Source organism: Propithecus coquereli, unplaced genomic scaffold (assembly GCF_000956105.1).
Source record: "Propithecus coquereli isolate 6110/MARCELLA unplaced genomic scaffold, Pcoq_1.0 Scaffold13, whole genome shotgun sequence".
NCBI classification, from domain to species: Eukaryota; Metazoa; Chordata; class Mammalia; order Primates; family Indriidae; genus Propithecus; species Propithecus coquereli.
In genome coordinates, this window is record NW_012137191.1 from 15,320,604 (window position 1) to 15,338,107 (window position 17,504).

Here is a 17,504-nt window from a genome sequence, read left to right on the forward strand (position 1 = left end):
GTTAGATGAGATCACTAGTTCTCAGCCAGGACAGCCTGTATCCACCACGTGGAAAGCTGCTTGCTTCTAAATGCACAGGACCATCCCACCACCCTCAGATTCCAATATTGTCCGAGACAGGTTTGGGCCCATGTTGCTGTGTTGAAACAACTTATTTCAGGATTTAAATCCCACCCCCTTTCTAGAACAGCAGATTAAAAGACCTCCAGCAGCCCATGATTCTAGTGTACTCACGTATGACGGCTGTTAAGATGTCATTTGATTAAAGAAGACAACACAATAAATGAAACGCATTTATTAGGAAAACAACACTCCAAATGCTCACAAGTAGTTCTCTTGCACATTTAACTGTAGGCCAGGGGACACTTGGCAACTGCACAGGAAAAGGATATCAGGACAGAGTCCATGGGATCTTGCTTATGCCACAAAAGGAGTTTTAAGACAATTCAATTCAAGGCTGCAAAAACTACATCTATGACATAAGCGTAACTCGGCCCTCGAAACATCCCCAGTACCAAACAATCACTGAACCCGTGGAGATGACAGCCACTGTCCAGGACAGATAGTCTCAAAAGCAATCCGACATGACACCACTATAGCTAGGGCTGCTCAGAGACCTCCTTCCGTAGTTAACACAGATTGGCGATGCTCTCTGTAGGCCTCCGTTCACATGTTTTTATTTCACATAAACATATTACCCTGCCCTAGGAGAGCAAATGCGCATTAGGTGAGAGAAAAATAGGACTCTCTATCTCGTACCACGAACAGAATTACATAAAACGCAGGGCCAGATGAGGCCACGCTGAGATAGGTTAGTGACTTTTCTAGCAGGCCCCTCGCAGGCACTGAGATGAGTCTTAAAAATATGCTGGGGTAAGCTCCGTCTTTCCTTCCGTGGTTACCACCTGGATTAGGCTTCCTGAGCTTGGACGGTTTTTCCCTGTGATCCAGTCATAGAAGGTTCTAGAACAAAGAAGAGAAGTTTCACGTTGTCAAAAGCAAACATCTGGCACATGCTTACATTCACATCAATGGCTTTGGGCAGGGGGTGGTGATGGGGAGGAACAGCAGCCGCTGTGCAAAAGCCACCAGGCATGCGGGACACACACCGGGTCCCCAGTGAGCTCAGTAGCGAAACTCAATCTAACTTCTGAGTGGCAGGACTTGGCAAGCCTTTACTTTCATATTCGTATTTTTCTGCATTGCTGGAATTCTTTATAACATAGTGTTATGATTTTAAGTGATTGAAAAAGCTTTTAATAAATTCATTGTAAGAGACAGGCACATGCACAATACTTTATACTTTGCTATGTTATCTTCTCAGAAATTTAAAAGAGAGAAAGAGAAGAAATTCTTTTTTTTTTTAGCAAACATTTATAAACCACCCATAGCTGTGCCAAGTAACACATAAACAGATACAAAAACCAGACTATCACAATAAAATACCATAAATACAGTAATGGGGGCATTTCACGGCTCTGGAAGGAAAGGAGTAACTAACTCCGCTTGGGGCAGTCGGCAAGACCCCTCTAAGAAGACGGCAGTTAAAAAGGGCACAACTAATTCCCAAGAAATAACAACAAGCAGATGATAATTTTTAAAAACAAAACATTTCTATTTGAGTATATCATTCACTTTGATAATTCACCAGCTGGGACTTGGGACCTTCTTTAATTGGAAAGTTCTTGGAATTCCTGGGATATTCTTCAGTGCCAACCTGTAACCTTCTAGGCTAGAGCTGATGTTTAACTGTCCAGTCACTTGGGTTCCCACGCTGGGGGCGGAACAAGCCAAGGGAAGCACAGGGGCTCAAAAAACGAAGCGTTGCTAAAACTCCAGAAAGTACTGTCGTGTGTCATGGCCCCATCTCAGGGGCGGGGCAGAGATCAGCTAGGGAAGGCTAGGTGTGTTAGGTATGCACGTTTTGAACTGTCTTACTTCTCCTTCACCCCCTTCAGCAATGTGGAGTGGGTGAGAGAGCACACCGTTCAATCACAGACGGTAAACAAGGTGATGTGCTCACAGACATTTCAAAGCAAACTTTATGCCAACTTGTCTGGTGAGTTTTCAAATGCCACGAATGGGTGAATGCGATATCTAGAACAAAGGATGCCTGTGACAGCCCACCCTCCGTGGATCTGTGACTCTGCACAATTCAGACACGGCACCCCAGATATTCTCTCTAGTGTCTAGGTCCTAAATCAATGTCTCCAGTGTTGCTGGGAGCACTGGCCTTTAAAAAGAAATTCAAATGCAAACTCAATTCTAAGCTTCATTTCTTCCACAACTTCAAATTTTTTTCTGCAAATCAAGCACTAAGCATGATTCCTGGCACAGGCAGAAATAACTGACACCACACTGGTTAGGACCACAGGCTCTGCGGCCACACTACCTGGGTCAGACCCTAGCTCTGCTGTGTAACCTCAAGCAAGTGACTTAGCCCCCTGCCATGTCCCTAAGTCCCCAAACCTTAAACAAAGAAAAGAGCACCTCTCTCATAGAGTTTGCTATGAGCATTAAATAAGATAATAGTTACGAAGTGTTTAGAATGGTGCCTGGCACATAACAAAGTTCTATGTGAGTACTTGTTTCAAACATAAAATACAAGTCACGAATGTCTCCCAATTTAATTTAAATGAGATTGTAACATCAGGCTAGAAGCACATCCCAAACTTTGCAAACATCTCGTACAGTCATCAAAGCAGCTGATACACGGGCACAGCTGGGTGAAGTCGTCTCCTCAGCTCTCTTGGCACACCTGCTCTGTGAGAGCAGAGGCCGAGTCTGATTCATCGCCCGTCCCCAGGGCCTAGCGCAGCACTTGGCCTGTAGGGGAGCTCGACGAATACACGCTTACTAAATAGAGGGCTTGGGGAACTGGCATCTAGGCAAACACAAAACAGTAAATCAATTCTTTCTCCGGTGAGTTTTCAAATGCCACCCATATTCACAAACCGGCAAATAGGGCTTTGAAAACAAAGCCTACTGTCTGTGGGTCTGTGGCTCAGCACTGACCCAGACACGGGGTCCCCAGACCTTCCCCCTAGTGTCCTACTCCTCCCACACAGCCACTCCTCCTTGCAGGGATAATGACATGAAGAGGAGCTGAGGTTCACAGAGCACTGGCTATGGGTCAAACGTCGTGCCAAGCGCTTAGCACACACTACCACATTTAATCCTCCCAACGACTGTTACGGACTTCATTATACAGACGGGGAAACTGAGGCCTAGAGCTCAGTGTGGCCGCCTGGTGAGTGATGGAGGCAGGATTCATGTCGGCACTATGGACCCCTCCACTCTGTTGCCCGTCTCCAAGTTCAGCTACCCCGAGACTCCAATTGATGTGCCACCGTATATCCTCAGAGGCCCAGAAACCTCTCAAGACCACCCGAGTTGATAATCCAAGAGCCGGGCTCATCCTCTAGGCCACAGTGGGCAGAGAACAGGGGCTGGAAGCTGCTTAGTCACTGACATGACTGTAATACTCACTCGACTAGGAATTCTAAGGGTGTCCAGGAGCTGAAGTCCCCCTCTGGCATTGCTTTCCTGTTCATCGGCGTGTCCAAGGTGACCCTGCAATGCACACAGATAAGCCTGTCATTTGTGCATCACCTTTATAATAACAGGTGCCCGTCCTCCTTGGCCAGGAAAACGTAAACATACAGCGTGACCAGTGTGAGCCTCTGGCACCAAGCATGACATTTACGTGGAAAGATCAGACAGGAAGATAAGCAGAAAGAGACCGGGAAGCTGTCCACATTGACAAAGACCACATCTGTGCATAATTTAATAAAACACTTTGTGACTCACCCTTCAGGCAAGACAAGAACAAGATGGAAAGAGATACATTTTGCCTTTTTTAAAAATACAGTCTTTATTGAAGTAAATTGGTTTGTTGTTAAGTCCTCATTCACTCCCTAACATACAGCAGACTCATTTCTAAGGATCTGAATGTAATAATATTCCTTTAAATATGGGAATATTAGAATATTAAATGTTTAAATATGTGGCTATTTTCCATAAAACCTTAAAATTTTCAGCAAGAGACTATAGAATTCATATATGTATGAATTCAGGTATGAATTTCCCAAGGGCGTTCCCAATGTCCCTTTATAGGACCATAGGCAAGAGATAAGCCCACTCGGGCTGGGATCCTTCCAGCGAGAAGGAATGCTGTCCCTCCAAACAAGCTGCCTCCACCTGGAACAGCTGATGGGGGACTCCTGATCACAGATAGAAACGCCCCCCACAGCTTCCCATGTTCTCCCACACACCTTCCCCCAAACTGCCACCATGCCCCCCAACACACACACACAGACTTTATGATGACTTGAAAGACAGAACCACATAAAATAAAATAAAATGTGTAAACTACTTTTAAAGGAAGTAAGGAGGGTGGGAGAAAAAAAAGGGAAAGAAAGAAACAGGCAAAAAAGACAGACCCATTCCCCCAGCCAACCAACCACTCTAGACAGCCCAGGATAATCCAAATCCTGAATGAGTATTGCTATGGCCTAAGCATGTCCTCCCCAAGTTCATATGCAGAACACGGTTTGTAATGTGATAGTGTTAAGAGGTGAGGCCTTTAAGAGCTACAGGTCATGAGGCTCTGCCCTCATGAATGGGATTCGTGCCCTTGCAAAAGAGGCTGGAGGGAGCCCTTTTGCCCCTTCTGTCACGTGAGGACATACAGAAGACGCCTTCTGTAGAGGAAGGGGCCCTCATCAGACACCCAATCTGCTGGCGCCTTGATGTTGGACTTCCCAGCCTCCAGAACTGTGAGCAATAAATTTCTGCTGTTCGTAAATTACCCAGTCTAAGGTATTCTGTAAAGCAGCACAGTCTAAGACAAGTATCCTAAGGGCCTTCGGTGAATTTCAGAGCCGAGGTGATAGCACACACAAGTCCCTAATGGAAGGTGACTTTCAGATAAACGTTAACCCTTGACAGTGGGGCAGAGGTGAGCAGCTGCTGGGAGACCCCCAAACACTTACGGGAGCACCGCGACTGCGGCAGACCCTGGCGGCAGGCCGCTGTTCTTCCCGGCGAGGCTCTGGCAGAGCTGGTGGACGGCGCCCTTGGCCATGCCATATCCGATCATCCCTGGGAAATGGGGAGAAGACAGCTCGGTGACCACTGGCTGCCAGAGGGACAGCAAGGACATGCAACCTTCTTCTGAGCATCTCTGTTCCTTGAAAACTTACAAACAGCTGCACCTGGCCTCTTCCTTCAGGCAGGACACCCTGACCACCCCCCACCAAAAAATGACAGTGAGCAAAGAGAAAGAGGGAGTGGGGACAGGTGGGCAGAGGCAGTGGCCTCTGGCCAGTTTCCACGAACACAGGCGTCACAGAGGCCACCAGTGTGTCCGAAGTACAGCATTTCAGGGTCTAGAGGAAGCCAGGAAGAAAAGAAGGATGGACATTTACGGAAGGAAAGTGGAAGGGACATGACATTTCAGGTGTACTGACCACTCACCTACCACATTTATCACAAAAGCCATGAGATTGATCTTATTTTTATTCTTAGGAAAGCAAGGCTCAGACAGGTTGAGTGATGTGCCCAGGCTCACACACAGACTTGTACCCGAGCCGATCACGAGGTTAAGGCCCAGGCAAGAACTGGGTTCAGAACCCTTCTATCGCTAACTGCTTATGTGCACCCTGCACACAGGGGTGCTCAATGGGACAGCAACATGAGCAGTCACTTGGAGAGCAGGCTTTGGAGTCAAGCTGCACACGTTCAACTCCCAGCTCCTCAACTTACCGCTAAAGAAATCCTAGGCAAATTCCCTAAATCTCTCTAATTCTCAGTTGCTCATCTGTAAAATGGGCTTGGGCTGTTTTCCAACACTAACAACCAAATTCTCTAATTCTCTAGACACCAACTGGGCATCCAACAATTCAGTTCCAACTCCGGGTAGTTAGTGTCACATTGACAGATTTCAGGGCCCAGTCCCACAAGGCTGCCCCTACTTCAGACCCCAGGCACAAGTCCCTGGATACCTGTACTTCCGACCAACCGGCTCTAAATCAGGGCTTCTCACCGTCTTCAGATTCAATATTCAATTACTGAACCCTCTTCAGTTTCAATAATGAGCTTGAATGGCTCACAGAACTCAGGCAAACACTTTTCTTACATTTACTTGTTTATTATAAACAACTCTGGAACAGCCAGGTGGAAAGATGCACAGGCAGATTAAGGAAGGGGGTGGCCACGGAGCTGCCGTGCCCTCTCCAGGCACACCCCTCTCCCGCACGACACTCTGCCAGCACCGCCAAGTGCTCGCCAACCCAGATGCTCATCACGTGCTTTTACTGGGCTTAATCTCCAGCCCCCCTTCCCTTCCAGTTCCAACCCTCTTACCACCTGGTCCTCCAAGAGAGCAGACCCATCCTGAGGCTATCTAGGGGCCCTCCCCTAAGTCACCTCAGTAGCATAAATCAAGGGTGATCCAAAGGGGCTCATTGTGCAATACAAAGGACCCTCCCCTCACTCAGGAAATTCCAAAGATTTTAGAAGCTCTGAACCAGGAACCAGAGAAAAAGACCAAATACATTTCTTATTCTGGCACAGGAGGACAAAGTATTGAATTCTGGATATATCCTTGGCATAGGGTAGGCACTCAATCAATGTTTCCCATCAAATTAATAGAAGTAATGAGGACTGAACTCTGATCTTTTTTTTACCCAACAATTTCCTTTCCAAGGGGTCCTGGTAAATCACGCCTACAAATGATAAAATCTCAGTAAACAGGTTTCTATGATGTGGTTTACTTCCCAACCTGAATCCGGTATAGCATCACGTAAAAGATAGAACACCCTTCTTAGGTTAACTCAAGTGTTCCTTTCTGCTGATTCCTGGTTTTTTGGAAAAGCCTAACTCTTTCAGCCAATTGTCAACTAAAGAATCCCTAAATCCACTTATGATTTGTAAGCCTCGGCTTTGAGATATCCCACCTTTTCCGGCCAAACCAATGTACGCCTTCCGTGTATTGATTTATGACTTTACCTATAACTCCTGTCTCCCTGAAATGTATAAAACCAACCTGTAACCCAGCCACACCGAGTCCACTTGCTCAAGCCTTCTTAAGCATGGCTCCAGGCCATGGTCCTCAAATTTGGCTCAGAATAAAAACCTCTTTATATTTGTTTTACAGGCCGGGCGCCGTGGCTCACGCCTGTAATCCCAGCACTCTGGGAGGCCGAGGCAGGCGGATTGTTTGAGCTCAGGAGTTCGAAACCAGCCTGAGCAAGAGTGAGACCCCGTCTCCACTAAAAAATTAGAAAGAAATTAACTGGACAACTAAAAATATATAGAAAAAATTAGCCGGGCATGGTGGCGCACGCCTGTAGTCCCAACTGCTCGGGAGGCTGAGGCAGGAGGATCACTTGAGCCCAGGAGTTGGAGGTTGCTGTGAGCTAGGCTGACGCCACAGCACTCACTCTAGCCCGGGCAAAAGAGTGAGACTCGGTCTCAAAAAAAAAAAAAAATTTGTTTTACAGAGTTTGGCTTCCTTCCCCTTGACAGTAACATGCCCTAAAATCCAACTACTTGGCTACCTGTCCAGGTTCCATTGCTTGAGAGCTGACTGACTCTGGGCAAGGCTACTTAACCTTGGGATCCTTGGTTTTCCATTCCATAAAATGGGAGTGACAACCCCAAATCCTAAGGGTAATATAAGGATCAAATAAAATACCGTAAAAGCCCTTAGCACAGTGCTGAGCGCTGAATGCTGAGCGGTTAATCCTGGTCATAGCTGTCATTCACGACTTTGGTGGCGTCACTGGCAATCCTTTTCCTCAGATGGCACTAAGGAACAGTGGAAGTGTCTTGAGCATGAAATTCAGAAAGTGGGGGCTCTAATTCCTGCTTTACCAACTACCAGAAAAATCAAAGATTCCCCGTGCCCGTAAATGGCAGTGGCAATAATGCAGGGATAAGGCAGGAAAGGAAGGAGAGAGCCTGGGTGCAGCCATCCTGGCCCACACCAGACCCTGACCACCCTGAACAGGAAGTCGTCAGCAAGTTGCGGGTCGGGACCACCCGAGGATGAACGAATTACTAAGCTGGATGCCTTACAAACAGTGTGTGCTTGCCTTTCTGTGACAGCAGTTTACGATTAACCTTTACGGCCTGACCACAGAAAATGCTGGCCACATACAGCTGCTTCCTAATGGGGTTTTTGAACATTTAAAAATGTTACCATTGCCCAGTAAGGGATCCCCCTCCTGCTTGGGAAAGGACCCCTATTCTATCAATGGAGTAGGATCTGTTGTCTGTCTCTATCTCAATAAACTTTCTGTCACTAGTTAATTCTCTCTAAAATTCTTTCCAATGCAAAGCCAAAAACCCACTTTGCGAGTTCAGGGAGCCTTCCTCCCTTCTTTGGGGCACCCCCTGCATCAGTAGCTCAGATCCTCATTTATTCTCAAGGCTGTGCTGAGGATCAAAGGAGACCGTATCCAGGAAAGGGCCTTGGAAACCATGGGAGGTACACAGGATCTGACTGGACAGGGGAGCCCTGCCTGGTGCATGAGGGGCTTTGCTAAGCACCTCGCCTGGGAGATGTTCTCCCAGTGACTGGGCCAGGAAGAATGTTAAAACAGGTAAATATACAAATAAGTGTGATGTGTGCGCACACTAGAACACACACAGAATACTTCCAGAAGGACACATGAGAAGCCTTAACTGTGGCTGGGCCCAGGAGGCAGTGCCGCTCGGACCAGGGTTTCCACAGGGGTGAGTCTTGCTATTCATTGTAATTCTTTTAGCACCATGTGAACTTTTACTACATGTACTGGTTAGTTTCACAATTCAAAAACCAATTAAAAAAATCATTTAAGTAAAAAATAATTCATTGCCTCTCACCTTTTCCCTTAAGCTCTACTTGTCAAAGTCCTACCTATCCTTTCACGAGACCCTGCTCGAATCAGCTCCTTCCACAAAACCTTCCCAGACATGGAATCACCTCTCCCTTCTGCTCCCACAGTGCATTTTGCTTAGACCGTAATTCAGCACGGTCTTTTGCACCTCTGCTGCCAGAGAAGGCACTTAACACGATCACTGAGTCAATCAGTCAATTCATCATTCAGACCAATCTGCTGCTAACTAGCCCGGTGGTCTCAGACAAGTCACCTAAAATCACTGGACTCTGGTTTTCTTCTCTGTAATCAAGGGACAATGACAGCACCTACTTTACAAGTACCTCTGGTGACAAAATAAGCATATACAGGGCTTGGCCCAATAAGCCTAGCACCTAAGAGGTAAATCCGTAAAAATATTTCTATCTTTTTAAAACATTTACAGAGGTACAATTGAAATACAACAAACTTCAACATGTTTAAGGTGTACCATTTGAGCAAACTTTGACATACATATACATGCTACCTATTAGTCTTCCTTTCCTCCCACTATTCAATGAATATTTACTGATTGAAGCAAGGGATGACTTTCATTAGGGTATGTTTCCATCTACCCCATAGACACCATAGGCACATGGCAGGATGGGGTCTCTGTCCTCTTTGTGTTCCCCGCTGGACACGCCACTGCAGCTGCTCACTAAATGCCGCTATCACAGCAATAAGAAAGGAATGGATAATCACCGTAAACCTCTCCTCCTTCTGAACCGCTATTTCTTCTAGAGGCTAGCAGCCTCCCTCAAACCGCCAGCTCACATGCTGTTGAAAGTACAATAGCTGTGGAGGCATCACAAGTCCAGGGGGAGATGTGGGGATCACAGCCAAGCCAAGGAACCAATCACAAAACTGCATCAACAACCTCAAATTGCAAAAGAGAGTCAAGGCCTCAAAAAGTTATTTAGAAGCATAAGAAGAACATTTCACCATCCCTGGCTTCTCTGTTTAATCAGAGGGCAGGAAGCCAATAGTAGAATAAAAAGATAACAAACTCTTCAGTGATTAAATAAACCAGGGCATAAATGTTCATTAATCCAGCCCCGGTCCTCAGCAAAGACCCAGGGCTCTCTCTTCATTCCAACTGAACAGCACAAGAGCCTGGAATCTGAGGAAGGAAAAGAAACAAGCAACCAGCAACCCTAACGGCTTAATCCAACAGAATGACATCTTCCTTGGGCACACATATGGGTAGGAAGATCATTTGCAAGACATAAAAAAAAAATTATTTTACTAAGAAGGTAAACACTTCCGAATTATAAAATGATCAGTGTGGTCCCTAAAAACTGATTTCTAATCACAGAACGCAGATGCTGTATTGGTAAAAAAAGTAATCACCATCATTTTAATACAGTTCATCCCACGGAAGACAGTCTACAAATACAACCTTGGAAATTAGAGGGTGAGGGTTTTCTCAGTACCTTCCTGAGTGAAAAACTTTTCATTTTTGAACAGATCGACTTGGATTTGAGGGACTATTCAGCCTGATTGATTGTTTGCTTTCAAATTATAGATCAATTTCCCAGATTTTGCTGGAGTCTGCAGCAAAGTTAAAGATCTCATGACTCAAATTAGTTTAACAAATCTAACCTGGGATTTTAAAGATGAACAAACTTATTAATGTCTAAGGCAGAAGTTGGAGGGCAAAAATAAGTGTGGAGTAAACAATAATAATAGTTCACATTTACTGTTGACTCTGTAACACATTTCTAGGCCATTTACATTCACTAAGAAATTTACGAGGCAAAACCACCATATAAAGGAGACATCATTACTTATCCTCATTTTACAGATGACAAAACAGAGGCTCAGAGAGGTTAAGTAATTTGCCAAATGTGTCACAGGAAGTGGCAGAGCCCCAACAGAAGACCACCCCATATGGTTCCAGAGCCTGCAGCCCTTAATCACTATCCAAAAATGTAAACCAAGAAGGATACTTACAAACCAAAGGAAAGGAGGAAACTGTTTAGTCCTTTAGGAAAATTAGTCTTTCAGTCCTAGGGTTTTGTTTTTTAAATGTCAAGCTGTGATTCATTTCTGTATTTACTTTCTAGTGTCTCCGCTCTGTGTCAGCTTTGACAAAAATCAGATCTCAACTAGACAGACACCTAACATTTACATAGCTTTAATTACTGCAATGGCCATGCACTTATAAAATCACATGCTTTAAGAAATGGAAGAAGAAAATGAGCGGCAAGAAATTGTTAATAAGTCAGAGCCTCACAGTTCAGTGAGTTACAGTAAAATTGAGAAGGTGGAGCCAGGTGCAATGGCACATGCCTGTAGTCATAGCCATTAGGGAGGCTGAGGCAGGAAGATCACCTGTGCCCAGGAGTCCCAGACCAGCATGGGCAACATGGTGAGACCCTGTTTCAAAAAAACAAAAAAAAAAATTGAGAAGGTGTCCAGAGTCTCTACCACTTACCAAAGAGGTCCAAAAAGAGCTCCCATTTTTTTAAAGAAGAGTTTAAATTAGGTAGTGGAGGTAGACACTTTCTGCTTCTCTCTGCTGTCCCCTCAATCCCTCGCTAAAATACCTTTAGCCCTATCCCAAAGGGAGGGGCATGGGCTGAAATGTATACCCCCAAAATTCACAGGTTGAAGGCCTAACCCCCAGTATCCCAGAATGTGACTGTATTTGAAGATATGATCTTTAAAGACGCAATTCAGTTAAAATGAGTTCATCAGGGAGGCCCTAATCCAGAATGACCTGTGTCCTTATAAGAGGAGGAAATGAGGACACAGTCATGCACAGAGGGGAGACCATCTGAAGACGGGGAGAAGGCAGCCATCTAGAGGCCAAGGAGAAAGGAACCACTTGAAGGAACCAACACTTTGATCTTGGACTTTTAGCCTTCAGAACCGTGAGAAAATAAATTTCTGTTGTTTAAGCCACCCAGTCTGTGGCAGACCTAGCAAACTAACACAGGGAGTAACAAATGCAAAGGAAACTTGAGTCTTCACGAGGTAATGGGAAAAGCATACAATTTGGACATGATCAGGGTTTTGACTCAAAGTAAGTTTGCAACTTACTTACTGTATAAACCCAGACATGTTCCTTAACTCTCTAAGTTTTAGTTTCCTAAAGTATAAATTGAAAAAGATAATAATGATGCTGACCTCAGCATTAAATGAAAATGTATGTAAAATTTAAACAGTGAGTACAATAAGACCTACCGCTTACTATGAATACAGTAAGACCTACCATTTATTGGTACCTGCCATGTGGTGGGCACTTTCTACACATCGAGACCTCTACGGCTTTACGGCTACTCTTCAAGTTAGATATTATGTCATTATTTCACAATTAAGGAAACTATAGCAGAAATTTGGTCAGAGAGATCAAAGAATCTCTTGGCTCAAGGCCACACACCTAAGGTGAAGAATCCACCTCCAGCCTCTCCTATTCTAAAGCCTACGCCATTTCCAGCTGCCAAGCTGCTTCCCTGGGACACTTGGATACAATGTGATAATAATAATAATGCATGTTTATTAACTAATTAACATCTATTAATATTACACCATTCACTCCTGGGTGGATCATGGATAAATTAACCAGATGGGGGAAGTACCAGACTGTAGAGTTCCTTAACCACCATGAACATGAGTACAGATACAAATGAAGGAATCAGAACTCCTCTCTCTAAAAAGATTCAGGCTTTAAAGGAAGCAAAATCTATCCATCCGTAAAACACCTCAGAGGGCAAAGGGCTTTAGTAGACCTCATCCCACAAAAGAGCCCAGGAGTCCATGTAAGCAAGGTGAGCTTTCCCATTTCACAGACGGGGAAATAAAGGCTTACCAGGAGTCCCATCCAGGGCAGCCTTTGCACCAGCCAAGGTCAGGAGGCCTCCTTCCTTGAGGTGCTTGGTAGCCAGGTGGCTGGAGATGGTCGACGTCCACACGCTCTGCTTCCACATCAGGTCACAGTTTTTAAAGAGAGCTGAGTGAGAAAATATGTGGGCTAAGCATTCCCAGGAAAGAAACCAAAAGGCAAGCTCAACACACACAGCCCTACACTCAAGGAAGCCCCCTCAGGCCCTCCTGCTCCCTGGGTCCCCAGGTCCCTGTCTACAGAAAGCTCTAATACAAACAGCACAGGGCTCGGTGGTCAGACAGACACGGGTACAAATCCAGGCCATATGATCCCCTGAGTCTCAGCTTCCTTACCTGTAAACTGGTAAAATTTTAGCCAATAACTTTTAGCAAATAAATCTGGAGTTAACTGATTTGCTACACTGGCTTTAATTCAAAGATTGTTTTACTCTATGAAGGATAAGATTTGTAATAAGAACCTATATGTCTATTTAATACATCAGGTTTTCCCCATGATAAATATCCAAGGGACTATTACTATATGGCCATAAAGAGGGCTTTTACAGAGCTACATTTTTTATGGTTGAAAGTTTAACATCAGCTTTAAAGACTCTTTAAAAAGAGAGCTGAAATAACCGTTTCACACTTGTTTTAACTTCTGGTCTTGCCAGAAACATAAGGAAGAACAAGCGGTAACATACATGACTCCATCGACTGGGGAACTCACAGGGCACGTGGAACCCCTTGATACAGAAAGAATGGCCGGCCAGGCACGGTGGCTCACACCCTGTAATCCTAATACTCTGGGAGACCGAGGAGGGAGGATCACTTGAGGTCAGGAGTTTCGAGAGCAGCCTGAACAAGAGCGAGACCCTGTCTCTACTAAAAATAGAAAAGATCAGCTGGACATGGTCACTCATGCCTATAGTCCTGTAGTCCCAGCTACTTGGGAGGCTGAGGCTAGAGGAGCGGTTGAGCCCAGGAGTTTGAGGCTGCCGTGAGCTAGGCTGATGCCATGGCACTCTAGCCCGGCAAACAGAGCAAGACTCTGTCTCAAAAAAAAAAAAAAAAAACCCAGAAAGAATGGCCTCCTGATATAGGAGCAGGGGTCAGTAGGAAAGAACCAAGGTATTGCATTTCCTTGCTAAAAAAGACTAGCAAAAAAATTGATTGATCCACAGTTACCATCTCTTGCTCCCAAAATACACGAAAAGGTTACCAGGCTTTTTTCCAACCTGATTCCACAAAACACCAATCTTAAGTGTAGTTCACAGAATTTCAATTTCTTTTTAAATGCCTTTGGCTAATAAATGTGGAAGGGATGGTAAAATTAGAAAACTATCATTTTCCAACCCCCAATACAGTAACTGTGTCAGGCAGGGATTATCAATGGATGCTCAAAACCACTGGGTGAAAGTATTTGGAGACTAGGATATTTACACAGATACCAAAGTGTCATCCCACAGACACTTACTTATTATTGCAAACAGAAAAATGTGGCTTTACAATGAAAGTCTGGCAGTTACCACTTCAACCAAACATCTGATTCAGCATCTCCAGGGGTAGAGGAATCTGACATGCTGAGCTTCCAGTGTGACGTAATACAGAGTACACACCATCACTCGGAAAGAAGTGTAGCCTCAAAACTATTTAATCTGGATCTAATCAAGTCCCTGGACCTAAATTCCAATTCACAGAAAATACCAGGGCTAGAGGAACAAGTCAAATAATACCTTAAAAAGAACTGTTCAGACAAATTCAGAATGTGAGACATTCTATATGAAAACTGCCTGGGACGCACCAAAAAGTCCTATCACGGGGGGAAAAATTCTAGATTAAGAGACTAAAAACTACAACAACATAATATGCAGTGTATAAACTTTGAGTGGAATATGTCTAGGGAAAAAGACAAGTATAAACAGGGAATATGGACTGAATATTATTAACCTTACAGGATTACTGCTGATTTTCTTAGGTATAACAGTTTCATGATAATGTAGGAGAATGGGCTTATTCTTGGGAGATGCTTGCTGAAATATGGTGAAGCGTCAATCTACTTTCAGAAGGTTAACCAAACAATACACGAAGTGCACACACTCAAGAAAGCAAGAGAGCTCAAGTTAACAAACATTAACAAACGTTAACAATTGTTAATAAACATTAACAATTACTGAATCTAGATCAAGGGTGGAAGGGTGTTCATTAACTGTTCTTTCAACTTTTCTAGTATGTTTAAAAATGCTTATAATAAAAAGTTGAAAAACGTAATCAGCTTTAGTAAAAGCGCAATTTTGAGTTCTTTTGACCTTTGGAACCATCTCTCCAACTCCAATTCCTACACATCCCCCAGTGCCTACATAAGCCTTTGGGCTCGGGTAGAAACCATGCTGATTTCATTCTGCCTCCACCTGAAACTTCAAACTCAATGTCCTCCTCTGCTCAGCACCTCCATGGGAAGTTTCTGCTTCATCTGTAAAATGGCGGAGTTAATCGCTAGGTCACAGAGATATTGTAAAGTTTCTGGGAGATGCACAGAAAAACAGTTGGCCTGACCCCTAGTCTATACCCGATCCCTGTCAGCTGGACAAAGAGCAGAGCGGCATGAATGATTAACTCAGGAGGGGACTCACACTTGGATTTGGCATTGCCTCCGGCCCATCCTCCAGCCACGCAAAGAATTGCATCCACCTTCTCATTGCCCAAGAGCTTTCCAACCTCAGCAGTCACCTTGAACACAGGAACAAAAAGATGCATAAACTGTAAGGTAAACCAACACAGGCCAGCTCTTTACAGATACCTCAGTTTCCTTTTCTCTTCTTTTTAAGCCAATTTATACTACCTAGCAATTAACACTTGGAAAATTAGATGGAGGACAAATCTCTGATGAACATCTTGGCCAGTGAAGCCCAGCTACATTTCAATGTGATTTTTATAAAGCAATCTAGAGTCTCCTTATAAACATTCTAAAATATGGGGACGTGAGCACCCCCTGAAACAAAACAATTAATAAAGAAAAATAGGAAAGGGTTTTTAAAAAAATCACCTAGACCTTCACTGCCCACAGCTAACATTTTGGTACATTCCTTTCCAGGCTTCTTCACAAATCCCAGAATCATAATCCAAGATGATTGATTCTATACTCCTCCCAATTCAAAAATCTATTTAACTGCAACTCCAAAGAAAATGCCAAAGAAAAATTGTAAGAGAAATTGAGAGCAAGAAAAAATACAGTCAATGGCAACATGTTGGTAAATATTGAGTACATGGGGTTCATTTTAAAGATTTCTCTATTTCTATGTTTGTCTGAAATTTTAAAGCATTGAAAATATATCGATGCCCTCTTGTTATAATTTATTAAAAGAATAGTCTGACAAGACACACGATCCTGGCCATCGACCACAACTCTTCCTTATTTCTCTGGAATGGCTGTGGTGATGCCTCCCAATGGCTTCATTAAGATCAACATTCTTAAGACTTAAGTCAAGACTCTGTCTCTCTCTCAGCAGCAACATTATATTAGTCTATTACCTCTCTTCCCAGTTTTACAACAAAAATGAATGTCATGCTGTTGGTTCAGAAATTCTGAATAGGGGAAGAGTGGAAAGAAATAGGGATTTTAAAAGCTCAGCCTGTAAAAACCAAGGCATTTCTCAATCTTTGTCTTACAGAAGCACTCTACCATCAAGTCTCAGGTGGGGACAACCTCCACATTCAAAAACCCAATGGACACCGGAAACCTGCAATTAACCAGAGCAGAAGAGACACTGAAGAGACACTGATTACGGAGACCACACCTGGCAGGGCTGCTGCTCTCTACACCACCCTTCCACTTAGTTTTGGCTTTTATTCCTTTATTCACATGAAGCTTTTCTGCTTCAAGGCAGCTTAGCACAGTGGTTAAGAACACAGCCATCAAACCTGGCCATGCCACCACCACCTGCTTGACCTTGGACAAATGCCAGGGCCTTTCTGTGCCTCAGCAACCCCATTTTTAAAAGGGGCATAAAATTTGAAACTTTGTTTTTGGGGTGTTACAAAGACTACATGCACTAATGTAAATAAAGCACTTAGAATGGTAGCTGGCAACTAACGATGCCACGTCAACTTTTACTATTAAACTCAGTAAGGCCAATCTGTATATTTAGGTATAGGAAACACTAGGACCATATTAAGAAAAGTAAGAACGACAAAAATATATGTTCTAGAGTAAATCATCTGGCTTTTATATTCTAACTTATGTCAAACTGATGCTTTAGAAAGAGCAAATGAGTAGCATAGATTGGCTCACAGTTTCATTTTAACATTTTTAGATTTATACATGTATATTTTGGAGAGATGGAGTGGAAGGAAATACAAAAAAAGGTTAGCTGTATGGTGGAACTATAAATGATTTCCCACTTCTTTTTGCTTATCTGTATTTTCTAGAGCATACATGTGTCATTTTTAAAATTTTGAAAATTTGTCATAAAAGCAGCCAAGCACCGTAACACATCCAACACTGTTAATTAAGATCACTACAGAGCACGACTAAATGAAAAGTAGACCCACTTACAGACCAAGTAGCACGTGAACTTATTAAAGTTTGTGTTAGGAGACTCATGCTCCCGACTCCACCACTAGCAAGATTGTTGGCCATGTCACTTAGTCTCTGCAACCCTGTCTTCGCAGCTATAATATGACCTGCTTGCCTGCCTGCCTGCCTGCCTGCCTGCCTGCCTCATTGAGTGGGTGGGAAAATATGGTACATCACACAAAGAATGACATGGAGTTTTC

At 43.9% G+C, this 17,504-nt stretch overlaps 1 protein-coding gene across 1 annotated transcript in view; it reads right to left on the reverse strand.

The window, feature by feature from the left end:
- Positions 1-262: 262 nt before the first annotated feature.
- The window catches only part of QDPR (quinoid dihydropteridine reductase), a 21,097-nt gene continuing 3,855 nt past the window's right edge, over positions 263-17,504 (reverse strand). The window contains exons 3-7 of the mRNA XM_012638481.1: positions 15,362-15,458; positions 12,718-12,858; positions 4,995-5,103; positions 3,490-3,573; positions 263-963 (exon numbers count right to left, since the gene is read on the reverse strand). Coding sequence (XP_012493935.1) covers positions 858-963; positions 3,490-3,573; positions 4,995-5,103; positions 12,718-12,858; positions 15,362-15,458 — 537 coding nt within the window. The 3' untranslated portion in view covers positions 263-857. The remainder of the gene's footprint in view (positions 964-3,489; positions 3,574-4,994; positions 5,104-12,717; positions 12,859-15,361; positions 15,459-17,504) is intronic.